General features: G+C 39.1%; 1 protein-coding gene across 1 annotated transcript; it reads right to left on the reverse strand.

The window, feature by feature from the left end:
* Positions 1 to 54: 54 nt before the first annotated feature.
* wasa (WASP actin nucleation promoting factor a) lies at positions 55 to 8,773 on the reverse strand. Its single transcript, XM_053503541.1, has 11 exons — positions 8,287 to 8,773; positions 5,383 to 5,523; positions 2,808 to 2,894; positions 2,622 to 2,718; positions 2,438 to 2,473; positions 2,326 to 2,358; positions 2,022 to 2,193; positions 1,677 to 1,855; positions 653 to 1,572; positions 470 to 581; positions 55 to 353 (listed from the first exon to the last, which is right to left on the reverse strand). Exons 1-11 carry the CDS (start codon positions 8,389 to 8,391, stop codon positions 301 to 303), a joined length of 1,935 nt encoding a protein of 644 aa, XP_053359516.1. The 5' UTR covers positions 8,392 to 8,773; the 3' UTR covers positions 55 to 300.
* Between the last annotated feature and the right edge of the window lie 4,657 nt (positions 8,774 to 13,430).

Below are 13,430 nucleotides of genomic sequence, written 5' to 3' on the forward strand. Positions count from 1 at the left end.
TAAACATTGAACTTCAGTTACACTGTGTTTTTCAAGCTACAGTATGAAAATGTTACATAGATTATGGAACTGGCATTTCACATGCTCAGTCTGACACGCTGAGCAAATGAGTTACTGCTGAATTGGTGTTATTTAAAATAAAACAGGTTATCAAAATGAGTTCATGGTGTTTTTTCAACTAGCAGTTTATAATTTAATTAGAAAATATATTAAAAGAGCAAATTGAAATTATTCAGTTATTCATCACATTTCCCATGTGGTTATGCTGATGATCAGTGGGACGCAGTACTTGATTTCAGATTAATCCCACTCATCATCTTCATCTTCGTCATCATCAAATTCATCTCCTTCATCTAGAAGAAATAATCCCGTTTTACAAGTAGTATCAGCTGCAAGTAATGCTTATCAGATCATAGGATATATGTACATTTGAATAAAGTAGAAAATATTTTACTGAATAATTGCCTACCTGATGAATGAATGACTTTACTTCTCTTCTGCATGACCATCATAAGAGCTCCAACTATTCCCTCTCCTGAATCTTGTCCAGCAGAGGGGGGTGGATCAGGGCTGGCGGTTACCTTGCAACAAAATATCATACATAAGTATAATTATATTCTTGCTGGAAAATCTTAAAAATGATTATTCTTACCGTTTTTAACTTTGCTCCTAAGCGTATCTGGTCCAGCAATGCTCCTCTTCCTCCTCCTCCCCCTCCTCCTCCTCCTCCTCCTCCTCCTCCACCACTGCTGGCTTTGGGAGGTGGTGGCCCACTTTCAAATTTGGGTGCTGGGGCAGCAGGAGGTGGTGGAGGTGCAGGAGGGGGTGGTGGACCTCCTATGCTAGAATTACACGAGGGTGGATTTGGGACCCTGGCAGAACCATTCCAATCATTTGGTGGAGGTGGGTAGAACTCTGATGAAATTGGCGGTGGTGGTAAATCATCACTCTCTGGTGGAGGAAAATCAGAAGATGGGGAAGGAGGGAACTCATCAGGAAGTGTTGGAGGTGGCAGCAAATAAAATTCATCACTTGGGGGTTGTGGTAAAGATTCAGTCCGTCTTCCTGGTAAAGTTGGGTAAGATCCAGCAGAATGTCCAGGAGGAATGGGGGCACTTTGCTCTCTTGATGGTGGGCGTTGTGGTGCACTTCGGTGTCCTGGAGGAGGGGGAGGTTCACCACCCCTTCCAGGAAGGGGAGGTAAGGGTCCACTACGTTGAAAATTAGTAGATGGCGGAGGGCCACCCCGATCTGGTAGTGGGGGAAGGGAACCACTATGCCCACCTGGTACTGGTGGTAGGGGTCCACCTCTTGCTGGAGGTGCTCCCTGTGAACCTGGGGGTTGGGGTAAGGGCCCTCTGCGTCCTCCTTGTGCCACTGGGGGTGGTGGTAGGGGTCCTGAGCGTCCTGAAGGTGTGGGTGGTAGAGAGCGTCCAGAAGAGGACCTAGGGCCAGTGGATGAAGCTCCTCCAGGAGGAGGTGGTAAGGGCCCTAAACGAGTTTGAGAAGATCCAGCAGGTACTGGGGGAAGAGACGTCCGACGAGTACCAGGAGGTGGAGGTGGAGGGGCTTCTGCAGGAGACATGCAATTTTGAATGCATACTGTACACCAAAAACAAAGGTTCATTTTGCCCAAAGACGAAAGCTCAAAAATTCATATTTGTTCATAACCTTACCCTGCCGGTTCAATTCCTCCGCGAGTGCTTCCACTCCACCTGAACGCTCAATTACATCGTAGATAAGTTGTGAAGTCTCAGAATCCCTCATATCTGCCTCACTAATTCCAGCACGTGACAGCAGCTTCATCAAATCTGGGTCCACGCTATTGGCATCCATACCAAGATGCCCAACATGCCTGAAACATAAAACATCAACAGAATGTTGCTTTTCTTCACCACACCATATTTACACCACTCGATCTCAAACAAAAAGAAAAACATGTTGTGATTGGTCTTAAGCAGCATGTTGATCCGAAAAAGCCACAGCCCACAACATACTGTATAGGTCTTTTTATAACTTACGTAAAACCACTAGGTGCTCCAATGGCTGCCTTAGATAATTTGGAGCCCTTCTTGTCCTTTTTGTTCTTTTTCTCCTTCTCCTTCTCCTTTTTGTCTTTCTTTGACTTGGTGGGAGGTGCTTGATTCTGGATGTTCAAATTTCCAAGCGGAAGTGCATTCTGACTTCCAGAACCTAGAATTAAAAGGTTGACCGCATATAAACAATGAAAACAATACACTTGTTCAAATAATTCATTACAGATCACAAACTGTGTGGCATTCCAATGTAAAAAGTTAAAGGTGTAATTGTTAACGCATTACTTACCATTTGGAGGTAGTGGTGGCAATGCATCATAATCTGACAAAAATAATACAATTTTACAAAGTAGAAATATATGTACTGTCTGTCATTTACCTCTACAAAAATGAAAGGTTACCTCGATTGATAGACTGGCCTTTTCCCTGCCGCTTCTCTAAAGATATCATACAACAAGGAGTCGTTAGCATTTCACATTATTAGGTATCCTACACCAGTATATCATTTTCGGTAATGATATACAGATTTTAGACAATGATAAACCAAGACCTTTTCTTATTCATGGCCAAGCCTGCTTAACTGACCCGAGTGTTTATTTCTTTGGTTGATCTTCTCATCCACTATAAGGAAAAAGTTTTCAGCTTCTTCTTCACTTGCAAAATTCAGGCCCACCTGGCAATCCTAACACAAAATGACAAATTTGAGAAACATGTAAGCATACATTAAATTGTAAGTACGTTCTTACAACAAAAATTTTACTGAATACTTACATCTGCATGAAAGGTATGGAAAAAGTTTCTGGGTCTGTAGTAGGAGAACTGGCTAAAGAGTTCCTGTTCCCATACAAGTTTACCTCCCTGGGATAGAGACACATTTCAGTATAGGTTCAGTATAGTATTCTTTACATAGAAAATAAATAAATCTATATTTGATTTAAAGTGTTGCATTTGCATTAGAAGTTCCTGTTAAGTCTCAGCCATTGCTGTACTTGTAAAAACTGTGGTAAAATGTAAGGACTGTAAGTGTGTGTGTGCGACTGTGTGTATATACTGTATATACACACAATCTTATCATTTTGATTCATACACATTCAAATTTCATACAAACTTAAATAAGTCTTTTGATTGCGTAAACGATTTTGCGACAATTGTTAAAAGCGAAAATTGTTAAAATTGAATTGAATGTACGTACTGTATATACTGTGAACTGTACTGTATGTTTGTATGTATATATGTATATATACATGCATTACCATGTCTTTCTTTTCTCTTATATAAACTGCCCTGACAAAAAGTAATATAGTTTCTGTCTGTCTGTCTGTCTCTATCTCTCTGTAAGACTAAATCTTTAAGAATAATTCATTATTTAACAGTATAAAAGAAATAAACATACATACAGTAGCTAAAGCTCATGAAGTTTTATCATCATTAAGACTAATAAAAATGAAAGACACTATGGATAATTTTTTTTATATCTGGACAATCCAGCATGCACTCACGAAAAAAAATTGTTTATTATAAAAAAAATGTATAAATCACATGACTACCTGGTAAGCGCTATAATAATGTAAAAGAATATGTACACAACACAACATAGAATACAATATGGTTTGATCTGGCAAAACAACAAGAATAAGAGAAGTTGAGAAGTTGTTCTAGGAATAACTTCAACACATTTTAAAGTTGCCTTGACACTAGTCAGTGGTGTGTAAACACTGTTTGAGAAATTTAGGAGGTGCATATATACGATTTAAGCACAGCTACTTTATAGCAAAACATTCTTTTTAGTGCAAAGAGAAAAACAACATCCTATGAATGGATGAGGGAAAAGAAAATCTTGTACCAGAACTACGAAAAGAGGTGAGTGTGGAAAAGGGAGGAAACTGCTCATGATCATCATACCATGCATGCCACATCATACCACATGGTGGCTTCATGGATGATTGAAACTGGAACTGCTCCCTTTATACTGTATTTGCTTTACATTTGTTTTACCAGAGTATTGTGGCACAGATCCTATCACTTGCACCGTATGTCCTCCCTCAAATACCTTAAAACCTGGCAGTTGAATTTACTATTGACAGCCTGGCCCCTGGGGACCAACTCTTAATGCTTAGACGACTTGGGACATCAGCATAGACTTGGGACCTGTTTGCCTTTTTTCGGTCGTGGAGATGACAGGCTCTTATCCCATCTCAGGTTCTTACACACAGGTGTTATCACTGGATGAAGGATGGGTCATCCACGGAACGCTGACGAAGTTCTCGGCAGACTTGACACATTGTTCTTTCTGCTCCTGGCTCAGCCGTCAGGGGACGGACCAACTTGGCAGCAACAGAGCGGATGGTCAAATCACACATGAGGGTTATACTTATATGCTCTTAAGGCATGCATGCCACTCGAAACATCTTGAAAACATCTCCGCAAACTTGCAGAATCATATCATATCAAACGTCTCTTCGGCGGTTTTGCCCAGTTTCACTCAAAATTTCACTTTTACTCTTTGTTCTAACTTGCCGTTCATGATGAAATAGCAGACATGGTAAAGCACATGGTCAGAATAGCACTAGTTGCACAGCTTCAGATGTACACAGGATGATGTCTTTTGGCACACTGACTTATGAGGGTTGGTGCTTCCTGTGCCTATCCAGTCAGCTTTGTGCTGCCATCTGTCGGCGTGTTATAAAACTCATGTCCAAACGTTTTGATACCACCTCCTACATTGCAAAAACATCAGTATGTATACTGGAGAATACTGCATATACGTCTAAATTATTTGCTCAGATTAAGCCAAATGCTTCAAAACACATTAGGTTGCACTTTACTTTTACAGTTCAGATGAACAATGAACTGGAGCAAGTTGAGTGCCTGACCTGAAGTAAATTGAGCATGGACTTTACTTGTTAAGGACAAGCTCTTAAGGCAAAAATGAAAAAAATAAGAAGGAACTGAAAACAGCTGTAGTAAAGACATACAAGGAAGTTACATGTTCTTGGCACCAATTTCAGTCTCCAAAGATGTCAGACATAACCTTTTTAAAATCATACTTTGTTGAGAAAATAATGTTTTAATGCCTTCTTTCTTTCTTTCTTTCTTTCTTTCTTGTTGTGTATATTTATTCTTATTCGTATTAGAGTGTTTTTTATCTTTCACCTTTTTATCTGCACAGTGTGAAGTTTGTCACAATCGCATTTCATTTAAATGCTTAAATCTTGAATATTTCTTTCCTAAGTCATTGTTCATTGTGTATTTTTTAAACTTTGTGTTTATGTGGACATTTGTGACAAAATGGTATTTTCTAGACCCGAGGTCCTGAAGCATGATACATGTGAGGAAATCTCATTACCATGATGTCGTAGAGGCGGATGAAGTAGGAGCGTTGAGGATTGTCCTTTACGAAGCAGAGCACGCCTGTATACTGCAGATTCCAGCTGCCAGGGCTGTGAGGCAGAGCCATGAACAACTGCACCACTGTCGTACACAGTGACTAGACAACACGAACACACAGGACAACACACAGCAAACATGTGATTAAACCTTAATAAATGATTTGATACTAATCACAACACTGTGTGGCTCTGGAATCGATAGATGTGCAGCTGCAAATATGTTGCGTTTGGCCTGGTGATGAATTTGTTTTTAAAGGAACCGGATTGCAAATAGAATGTGTTACTGGCTACATGGTAGATGAATCGTGACAGGAAGTGTCTAGAGCACAACTTCCTCTGTTACCCCTGCCCACTGCTTAGAAAGAAGCTTTAGATGCAAAGGACTGTTTTCACACCTCAAGACACACTGCTAGCTCAAGCATGCAGAACAATAAAGCGTGCGCGCGCACACACACACACACACACATGCACTTGTTTTTTTCTCCTTGTAAGGAACCACCATTCGTATAATTTTCAATCCAGCTGCTTACTCCTGTGTCTGGATCAAAACCTTAAACCTTAGTAACTGAAGAAAGTAGTCACATGTCCGCACGAGGTCAATTGTCATATTCAGTCCCCTACAAGATATTAAAACATATCTCTTGCCAACAGCACCCTGATACATCAACCCCACCCCTCGTAACCCACACAGAATAAACTATCAAGCTAACAGAAGCTAGATTAGAGCTTGGCTAATAAGGTCTATTTTGTTAAAAAAAAAATTTTAACAGTTATTAATAATTCCATACAGACACAGTCTATATGCTGATGAATTATAATCAAATCAATGAACTGTATAACACGGATGAGTTCAGGCTCCAGACGTTCAGTACAAATCAGATTTTTCACACAAGATTTGCTTACAGCAAAGCAAGTCAGCTCTGCATGCTCCGTAACAAGTCTTCACAGTGAAGCTGATTGTAAACAGAGGAAGCTTGTATTGTACAGTAGCAGTGTCTTGACTCAGTGTGCAATATGTCAAGTATACATACAATAAAATGCCTTCAGCAACTTTTTCTATATAAACATTCTTATTGTATATATTTACATTTACAAGTGAGATTTTATTTATTTATTTGGAGAAGGGGGCAGAGTTTTATACAGTATGTGTATTATATGTTACATATGATATAATAGATATAAAATCATATATATATATATATGTGTGTGTGTGTGGTGAATAACATAACATATTGACATAAAGAGTTACAATTAAGTTCAAATAATCATGATGATGGAAGACCGACAGCGTACTGTACTGTACGATATGCATTACATTTTTTAGGATGTACTGTTTAGCAATAGGCCTACAGAGGAAGCTTAAGAACAACTTCCCTATTAATAACGACTAGAGAGGATATCTAAAAAATGTATGCATGTTTTTCTGTCTATGAACTATTATTTACTTTTCTATTATCTACTATGTCCTGGTTATTCATAGTAATTTTACAGTGAACAAATATTAATATGTATCATCATATCGGCTTTATGTGCATAGAAAGCAAAACAATCATTTGAATAAAATTCAGCATAACCCTTCTACCTGACGCTTGATTATTATTATTATTAGTAGTAGTAGTATGTGTGTGTGATCTCTTAATTACACAGGACTCCATCAGTGACCAAAGGGGACAAAAAAAAACCTAAATATCATAATATCAAAATATCCTAATGCATTTTTGCAAATTTGGAGGATCCCTAAATTCTCTGAAGCTGACTTTCACATTCACTTTAAGACATTATTTCACCAGTGACAGTTAGCAAGCTTTAGACTTTGCTCTAAAATGTAACATCTATTAATATACACGCCATTACTTTAACATTATAACCACATAGGTTTTGGGTGTCCTGGTGTCTGGACCCCGGAGTTTGACATCAGATTCTTGGGCTGTGATGCACTCAGTGTTCTGGTACTTTTCTATCCTGGGCAAAATTGACTTTTTTTTTTTTAGTGATTTGTGCTCCATTGGCTATTCTGTGGGGTCGGGCCTGATGGTCTGGCCTTTGGTCTCCGCATGCATGGGTGAGCCTTGTGTGCCCTTGATTCTGTCACGAGCTTACCGATATATATATGTATAAAATTGATGATCATTGTTAATGTGTTAACTTTATGGCAGATCAGTTTAAACACATGTACAATCTACAATTTCATGATAAACAGGTGGCTTATGTCTATATTTTCTTTTACCAGACTTTTAAAATAAATTCTGTTTAATTATATCTCTTTTACACCTTTAAGCAATAGTGTGCGGTTACCTTTTCTTCATTGTTTTTAAATTATTCTTTAAAAAAAAAAAAAATCCTTAAAATATTTGAAGCATGTCTCTGTGTCTTCATTTGATGTTAAAACAGTAATGAATAAAGTCCTTTGCAAGACACAAGAAAGGTTGTGAGTTCGATCTCTTAAGAAAAGCCCTTAATGAATAAGTAGTCAGGTTCGTTCTTTGATCTGTTCTGCCCCATGTATGAGTCATTTTAAACAACAGAAAATTAAGAAGACTACAATCCATCAAGTAGCAAGAAAAAAGCAAATTAAGTCATTAATTAATCCATTTAAATAAATGAAATGTGGGAAATATTGGGACGTATTGGCACGGTTTGGTTAAGAATGTATAACAGTAGGATTTAAGCTAATCAAGCTCATAAATCACATCAAAACAATTGTTTTCCGTTACTGGTAAATTTATCTTTTAACCTGCGACCACATTGAATTGATCGCAGGAAGCAGCAGTTTTCACTGTAGAACGAAGGAGCACTGAAACAAAAGATCCGGATCCCCGCAACCCACCTCGCCCCACAATAGGCTGGCGTACGGTACTTACCACACACCTCCTGCCCAGCAGATCCAGAATTCTTTCATTCTCCTGAGGAGTGAGCAAGCGACTGCTCACGTTCTCCTGAACTTTCTCCTTTGACCTGCGCTTCATGACCACCCGCCGGCCCTTACACTCTACTGTACCTCAAACCGGTTTCAGAGCTGTAAAAGAAAGCAGGATCTCTCTCACTCACATTCGCTTTCTCCCTCTAAGCTCAGCAGACCCCACTCAACACAAACAGGTTTCTCTTCCTACTTCTGTTGTATAGCAAACAGCGAACAGTGGCTTCTCACAGGAAGTGGACAAGCACTTTGGGTTTTTTTTTTTTCTCTTTTCTATTTTCACGCACTCAATCGTGCCCTTGCTTACAAACTGATGTTCTACTACGAGTTACTCTAGGATATCACTTCAAGACCTAAAACATATATACTATATATATACTGTATATATGACATGCTGCAAAGTGGATTTGGCCTTTCTGAGAATAAGGTTCACCATGTTTAAGAATACAGCTTCATACCATAAATGATATGTGAAACACAGAAAGTTTTGCACTGACTCAGAATGACAGTGGAACAGGAAGTGTCACTAAAATAACAGGAAGTGTCACTAATATGAAGTAAAATGACTTTTCAGAGCCGTTACCCTTAAGCTACAAGTTCTGAAGACTCAATCTCCATGGATGCGGTTATATACTTATGCAGGGTTCGTATGATGGAGCTGTAGTTTAATTTCTCTTTTTCAACTTCTACAGTTAAAAACTAATAGGTAGGTGAGAAGACAGCAGTTTTTTTTTATAGTACGTTGTCTGGCTATTATAAAAAGTAGATTTCCCCCCTAAAAAATGTTAGCACTGTGGCCTCGCACCTCAAAGGTTGGGGGTTCGAATCTCGTCTCTAGTCGTTTGTGCATGGAGTTTTCATGTGACTTTTTTTTTTTGTTTCAACCCACACTCCATCCAAAGACATGTGCTTTATGCTAACTGGTGTTTGTAAGTTAATGTGTGTGTGTGTGTGTGTGTATGTGTGTGTGCCTGTGCTGTGTAAAGTGATTTGTTCACTGTGTTTCCTGGAATAGGCTACAGGCTCGCTTCAACAACCCTGCACAGGATAACCATCATAAAAAATGAATGAAAGAATATTGTGCTTTAAATATATTTACCACCCCTAGAGGGCACTAATGCATTAAGTCACCTTTATATTGTATTTTACCATCACATTCCATCCATCCATCTATTGTAGAAACCTGTGTATAGTCATTCAACTAGGGACTGTGGAGGAATATTTATTTTTTGTATAAAACGTAAATAGTTTTCTATTAACTTAAAATGTCAATCTGTCTTGTTCCAGCTAATCAGGTATCTAACTTAGCTAGTTAGTTTTTTGTTAAATGATGTTATGTTGTACAGTATGTAGCACCCTGGTCCTGGAGGAACGTTGTTTCGTTTCACTTTGTACTGAACTGTATATGGCTGAAGTGACAATAAAAGCCTTCTTGACTTAAAGTGACTTGATTATTTTTCATAGACTATCCCTTTGAAAATGCCTTACGGCTGTCCATAAAATCATAAGGGTTAAACCAAAATAAGTACAATAATTAAAAAAAACACTCAAATTATAATTTGAAAATATTAATCTATATTTGAAAGGAGAGTAATTTCTTCTGAATTCTGATAAGCAAAATAGGAAATGATTGTTTTTTTTTTACTCCTAAAGGATAACACTGGATCTTAAAATATCTCACATCCCATTCCCATCCCACTGTGGAATTGTACTGATTATTGAAATATAATCATATAATCATATTGTAGCGTTTTAACGCCGGAAAGGATGGTGGAGAGACGAGTTAGTTTACTTGCTGCCCAATGCAAATGGCTGGGAGTACTTTATTTACTTAACACAGGTGAACCAGCAGCATAACAACACACACATATCACACATACCCTGGCTGAAGCCACTAAAGCAAACACCTTCTTCCAACAGGGTGAACACATAACAGCCCCATCCCGCAAAGCATGATGGTTCCCAAGCGAAACCCCGCCCCCACCACAATATAATTATGTAGTCTGAAAGACATCTATATATCTATTTATATCTCAGCACCAATGATTACACTGAACAGACTTTGTGAATAGTGTTTTTTGGTTTTCTGATGACAGATAAAACACATTTTATCTTTTAGATATTCACAGCCCAAAAAATATTTTAGTCACTTGAAATCCTTGTGAAATTTATAAACAAATGTGAGTAGGGCTTATAGATTCACAATCTGGCAAAGTGACAAACCCAATCTTCCATGCAAAGATTATTTACCGTACCATACATACAGTAGCAAATGCTCGGCTTTCTAGCTGCATGGTACTTAATGTACCGTAAAGTCGTGGCCAAAAGTTTTGAGAATGACACAAATATTAGTTTTCACAAAGTTTGCTGCTAAACTGCTTTTAGATCTTTGTTTCAGTTCTGTGATGTACTGAAATATAATTACAAGCACTTCATACGTTTCCAAGGCTTTTATCGACAATTACATGACATTTATGCAAAGAGTCAGTATTTGCAGTGTTGGCCTTTCTTTTTCAGGACCTCTGCAATTCGACTGGTCATGATCTCAATCAACTTCTGGACCAAATCCTGACTGATAGCAACCCATTCTTTCATAATCACTTTTTGGAGTTTGTCAGAATTAGTGGGTTTTTGTTTGTCCACCCGCCTCTTGAGGATTGACCACAAGTTCTCAATGGGATTAAGATCTGGGGAGTTTGCAGGCCATGGACCCAAAATTTGAACGTTTTGGTCCCCAAATCACTTAGTTATCACTTTTGCCTTATGGCACGGTGCTCCATCGTGCTGGGAAATGCATTGTTCTTCACCAAACTGTTGTTGGATTGTTGGAAGAAGTTGCTGTTGGAGGGTGTTTTGGTACCATTCTTTATTCATGGCTGTGTTTTTGGGCAAAATTGTGAGTGAGCCCACTCCCTTGGTTGAGAAGCAACCCCACACATGAATGGTCTCAGGATGCTTTACTGTTGGCATGATGCAGGACTGATGGTAGCGCTCACCTTTTCTTCTCCGGACAAGCCTTTTTCCAGATGCCCCAAACAATCGTAAAGAGGCTTCATCGGAGAATATGACTTTGCCCCAGTCCTCAGCAGTCCTTTTACCATACCATTTACCATATGTTCTGCTGATGTTTTTTTTTGGAGAGAAGTGGCTTCTTTGCTGCCCTTCTTGACACCAGGGCATCTTCCAACCTCACTGTGCGTGCAGATGCGCTCACACCTGCCTGCTGCCATTCCTGAGGAAGCTCTGCACTGGTGGCACTCCGATCCCGCAGCTGAATCCTCTTTAGGAGACGATCCTGGCGCTTGCTGAACTTTCTTAGACTTTCTTAGTTGTTAGCAGCAGATCTTGCCCCACTCTGCAGCAAGCGGTGATGCTTTAACTTCAGCAAGTTGCTCTTTTATGGGATCGGACCAGATGGACTCGCCAACAGGAACCATGACCCTGACGGTTCATCAGCGGTCATTCCTTGGAACACTACTGGTCCAAATGCCTACCAGAGACACCCCACAAACCCTGCTGGTATTAAAGTTGCTCTGCCCTTGCCAGTCAATCAGATCTTTACTTTTTCCAACACATCAAATTTCACCTCTGACTGATTGCTCGCTGCCTAATACAGTACACACCTTTGCCAGGGTCATAGAAACAATATAGTCAATGTTTTTCACTTCAGCTCTCTGTGGTTTTAAGGTTATGTTATGGCTGATATGTCTATATTTCAGATACAATATAGCTTTTAATGTAAACACCGCTAGTCAAAATGGATTCTAGTTGGTGCTCTAACACTAATAATGCTAATAATGCTTCCAGTGAAACTGGCATCGCTTCGTTCCTTCTTACGTCTGATGAGTGTTCATGTTTTAAAGCAAACGTTATACTCAAACATGTCCGCTGACAATGTAAGTAAAATTTTGAGTTTCTGACAGATGACTGGTGTGATACACAGTGAAGCATCCCAGTGCTGTTATACTAAATATAAGCACTCTTAGGAATGGTGCTCCACCAAACACAGCTTATATACAGTTTATATATTACAAAGTATTTCAAGCATGTACAAACTCATATATAGTAATAACTACTGTTTGGAAGAAGCCTTAAAAACCTGCACACATCTGGGCACATGTGATACATGTTTAAAATGGATCCTAATAATGCATATGTAAGTCAACTGCAACACCTTCCATCTTCACCTTTTTACTGAGATGAGAAAAGACATTTTGTACAAACTAGGCGATGTTCGAGTTGGTTCCAGGACTTGTGGTGAAATTTCTTGTGAGTGAAGTTACAAAAGACATAGAAACTAAGCACAGTATAGTGATGAGACTCTTAGCCGCAGTAAAACAAGAAAGAAGGCCGTAAGTCCGTGAATGACTTGAATAATGTCCTGGGAACATTCAGAGAGTGGAACGATCCGTAACAGCGTAATTCGTGTCATCAACAGACGCAGAACAGACGCATTAGTCTGTGGAAATTGTTCACACAATTATTTACAAACACCACTTATACATTACAAGAACTCAGCTGGGAGTTATTGCCACATCCCACTAACAGTCCTGGCATCACTCCACATGTTTGACCATTAAAGAAGTTCCTGGGAGGCCAGTGTTTCTAATGTCAAGCAGCCAGTCCAATCATGGCTCTGACGTACTGTGAAAACTTTCGACCCTAATGGTTTCCAAGCATTAGTAAAACGCTGGAATAAGTGTATTAGTGTAGCAGGGGATTATACAGAAAAATAAAAGGAGTTTTTACTCTTCTGTTATTATGCACAGCCAAAAGTCCTGATTTGACTTTAACGCCCCTGTTATAAAAGCACCAACATGCACAGGCCTTTTTTCCCCCTTTTATTTAAAATGCCATTTATGTTGGACTGCGACATTGATCACTCTATTTTTTAATATAGTAAAAAAAAAAAAACGTCCCTTCTGCCCTTTTTCACACTGTAAATACAGTCAACTGAGTAAAATGCAAACAGAAAGAAACAAGGATGTACAGTCTAATGAGTTTGCTAACAATACACTTCCTCTAGTTTGGGTGCTTCAGCACAGGGCTTGCTGTTTCCCCTTTCTGCCTTTTTACAAGGGATTTACA

This window comes from Clarias gariepinus, chromosome 9, assembly GCF_024256425.1.
Source record: "Clarias gariepinus isolate MV-2021 ecotype Netherlands chromosome 9, CGAR_prim_01v2, whole genome shotgun sequence".
NCBI lineage: Eukaryota > Metazoa > Chordata > Actinopteri > Siluriformes > Clariidae > Clarias > Clarias gariepinus.

What these genes read in the sequence shown, in the direction of transcription:
- wasa (XM_053503541.1), bottom strand. Translation starts at nt 8,391, where the DNA reads ATGAAGCGCAGGTCAAAGGAGAAAGTTCAGGAGAACGTGAGCAGTCGC. An exon ending in TCCATACCTTTCATGCAGAT is followed by an intron (nt 2,719 to 2,807) that starts GTAAGTATTCAG and finishes ATTTTGTGTTAG; the next exon opens with GATTGCCAGGTGGGCCTGAA. An exon ending in TAAAGTCATTCATTCATCAG is followed by an intron (nt 354 to 469) that starts GTAGGCAATTAT and finishes TATTTCTTCTAG; the next exon opens with ATGAAGGAGATGAATTTGAT.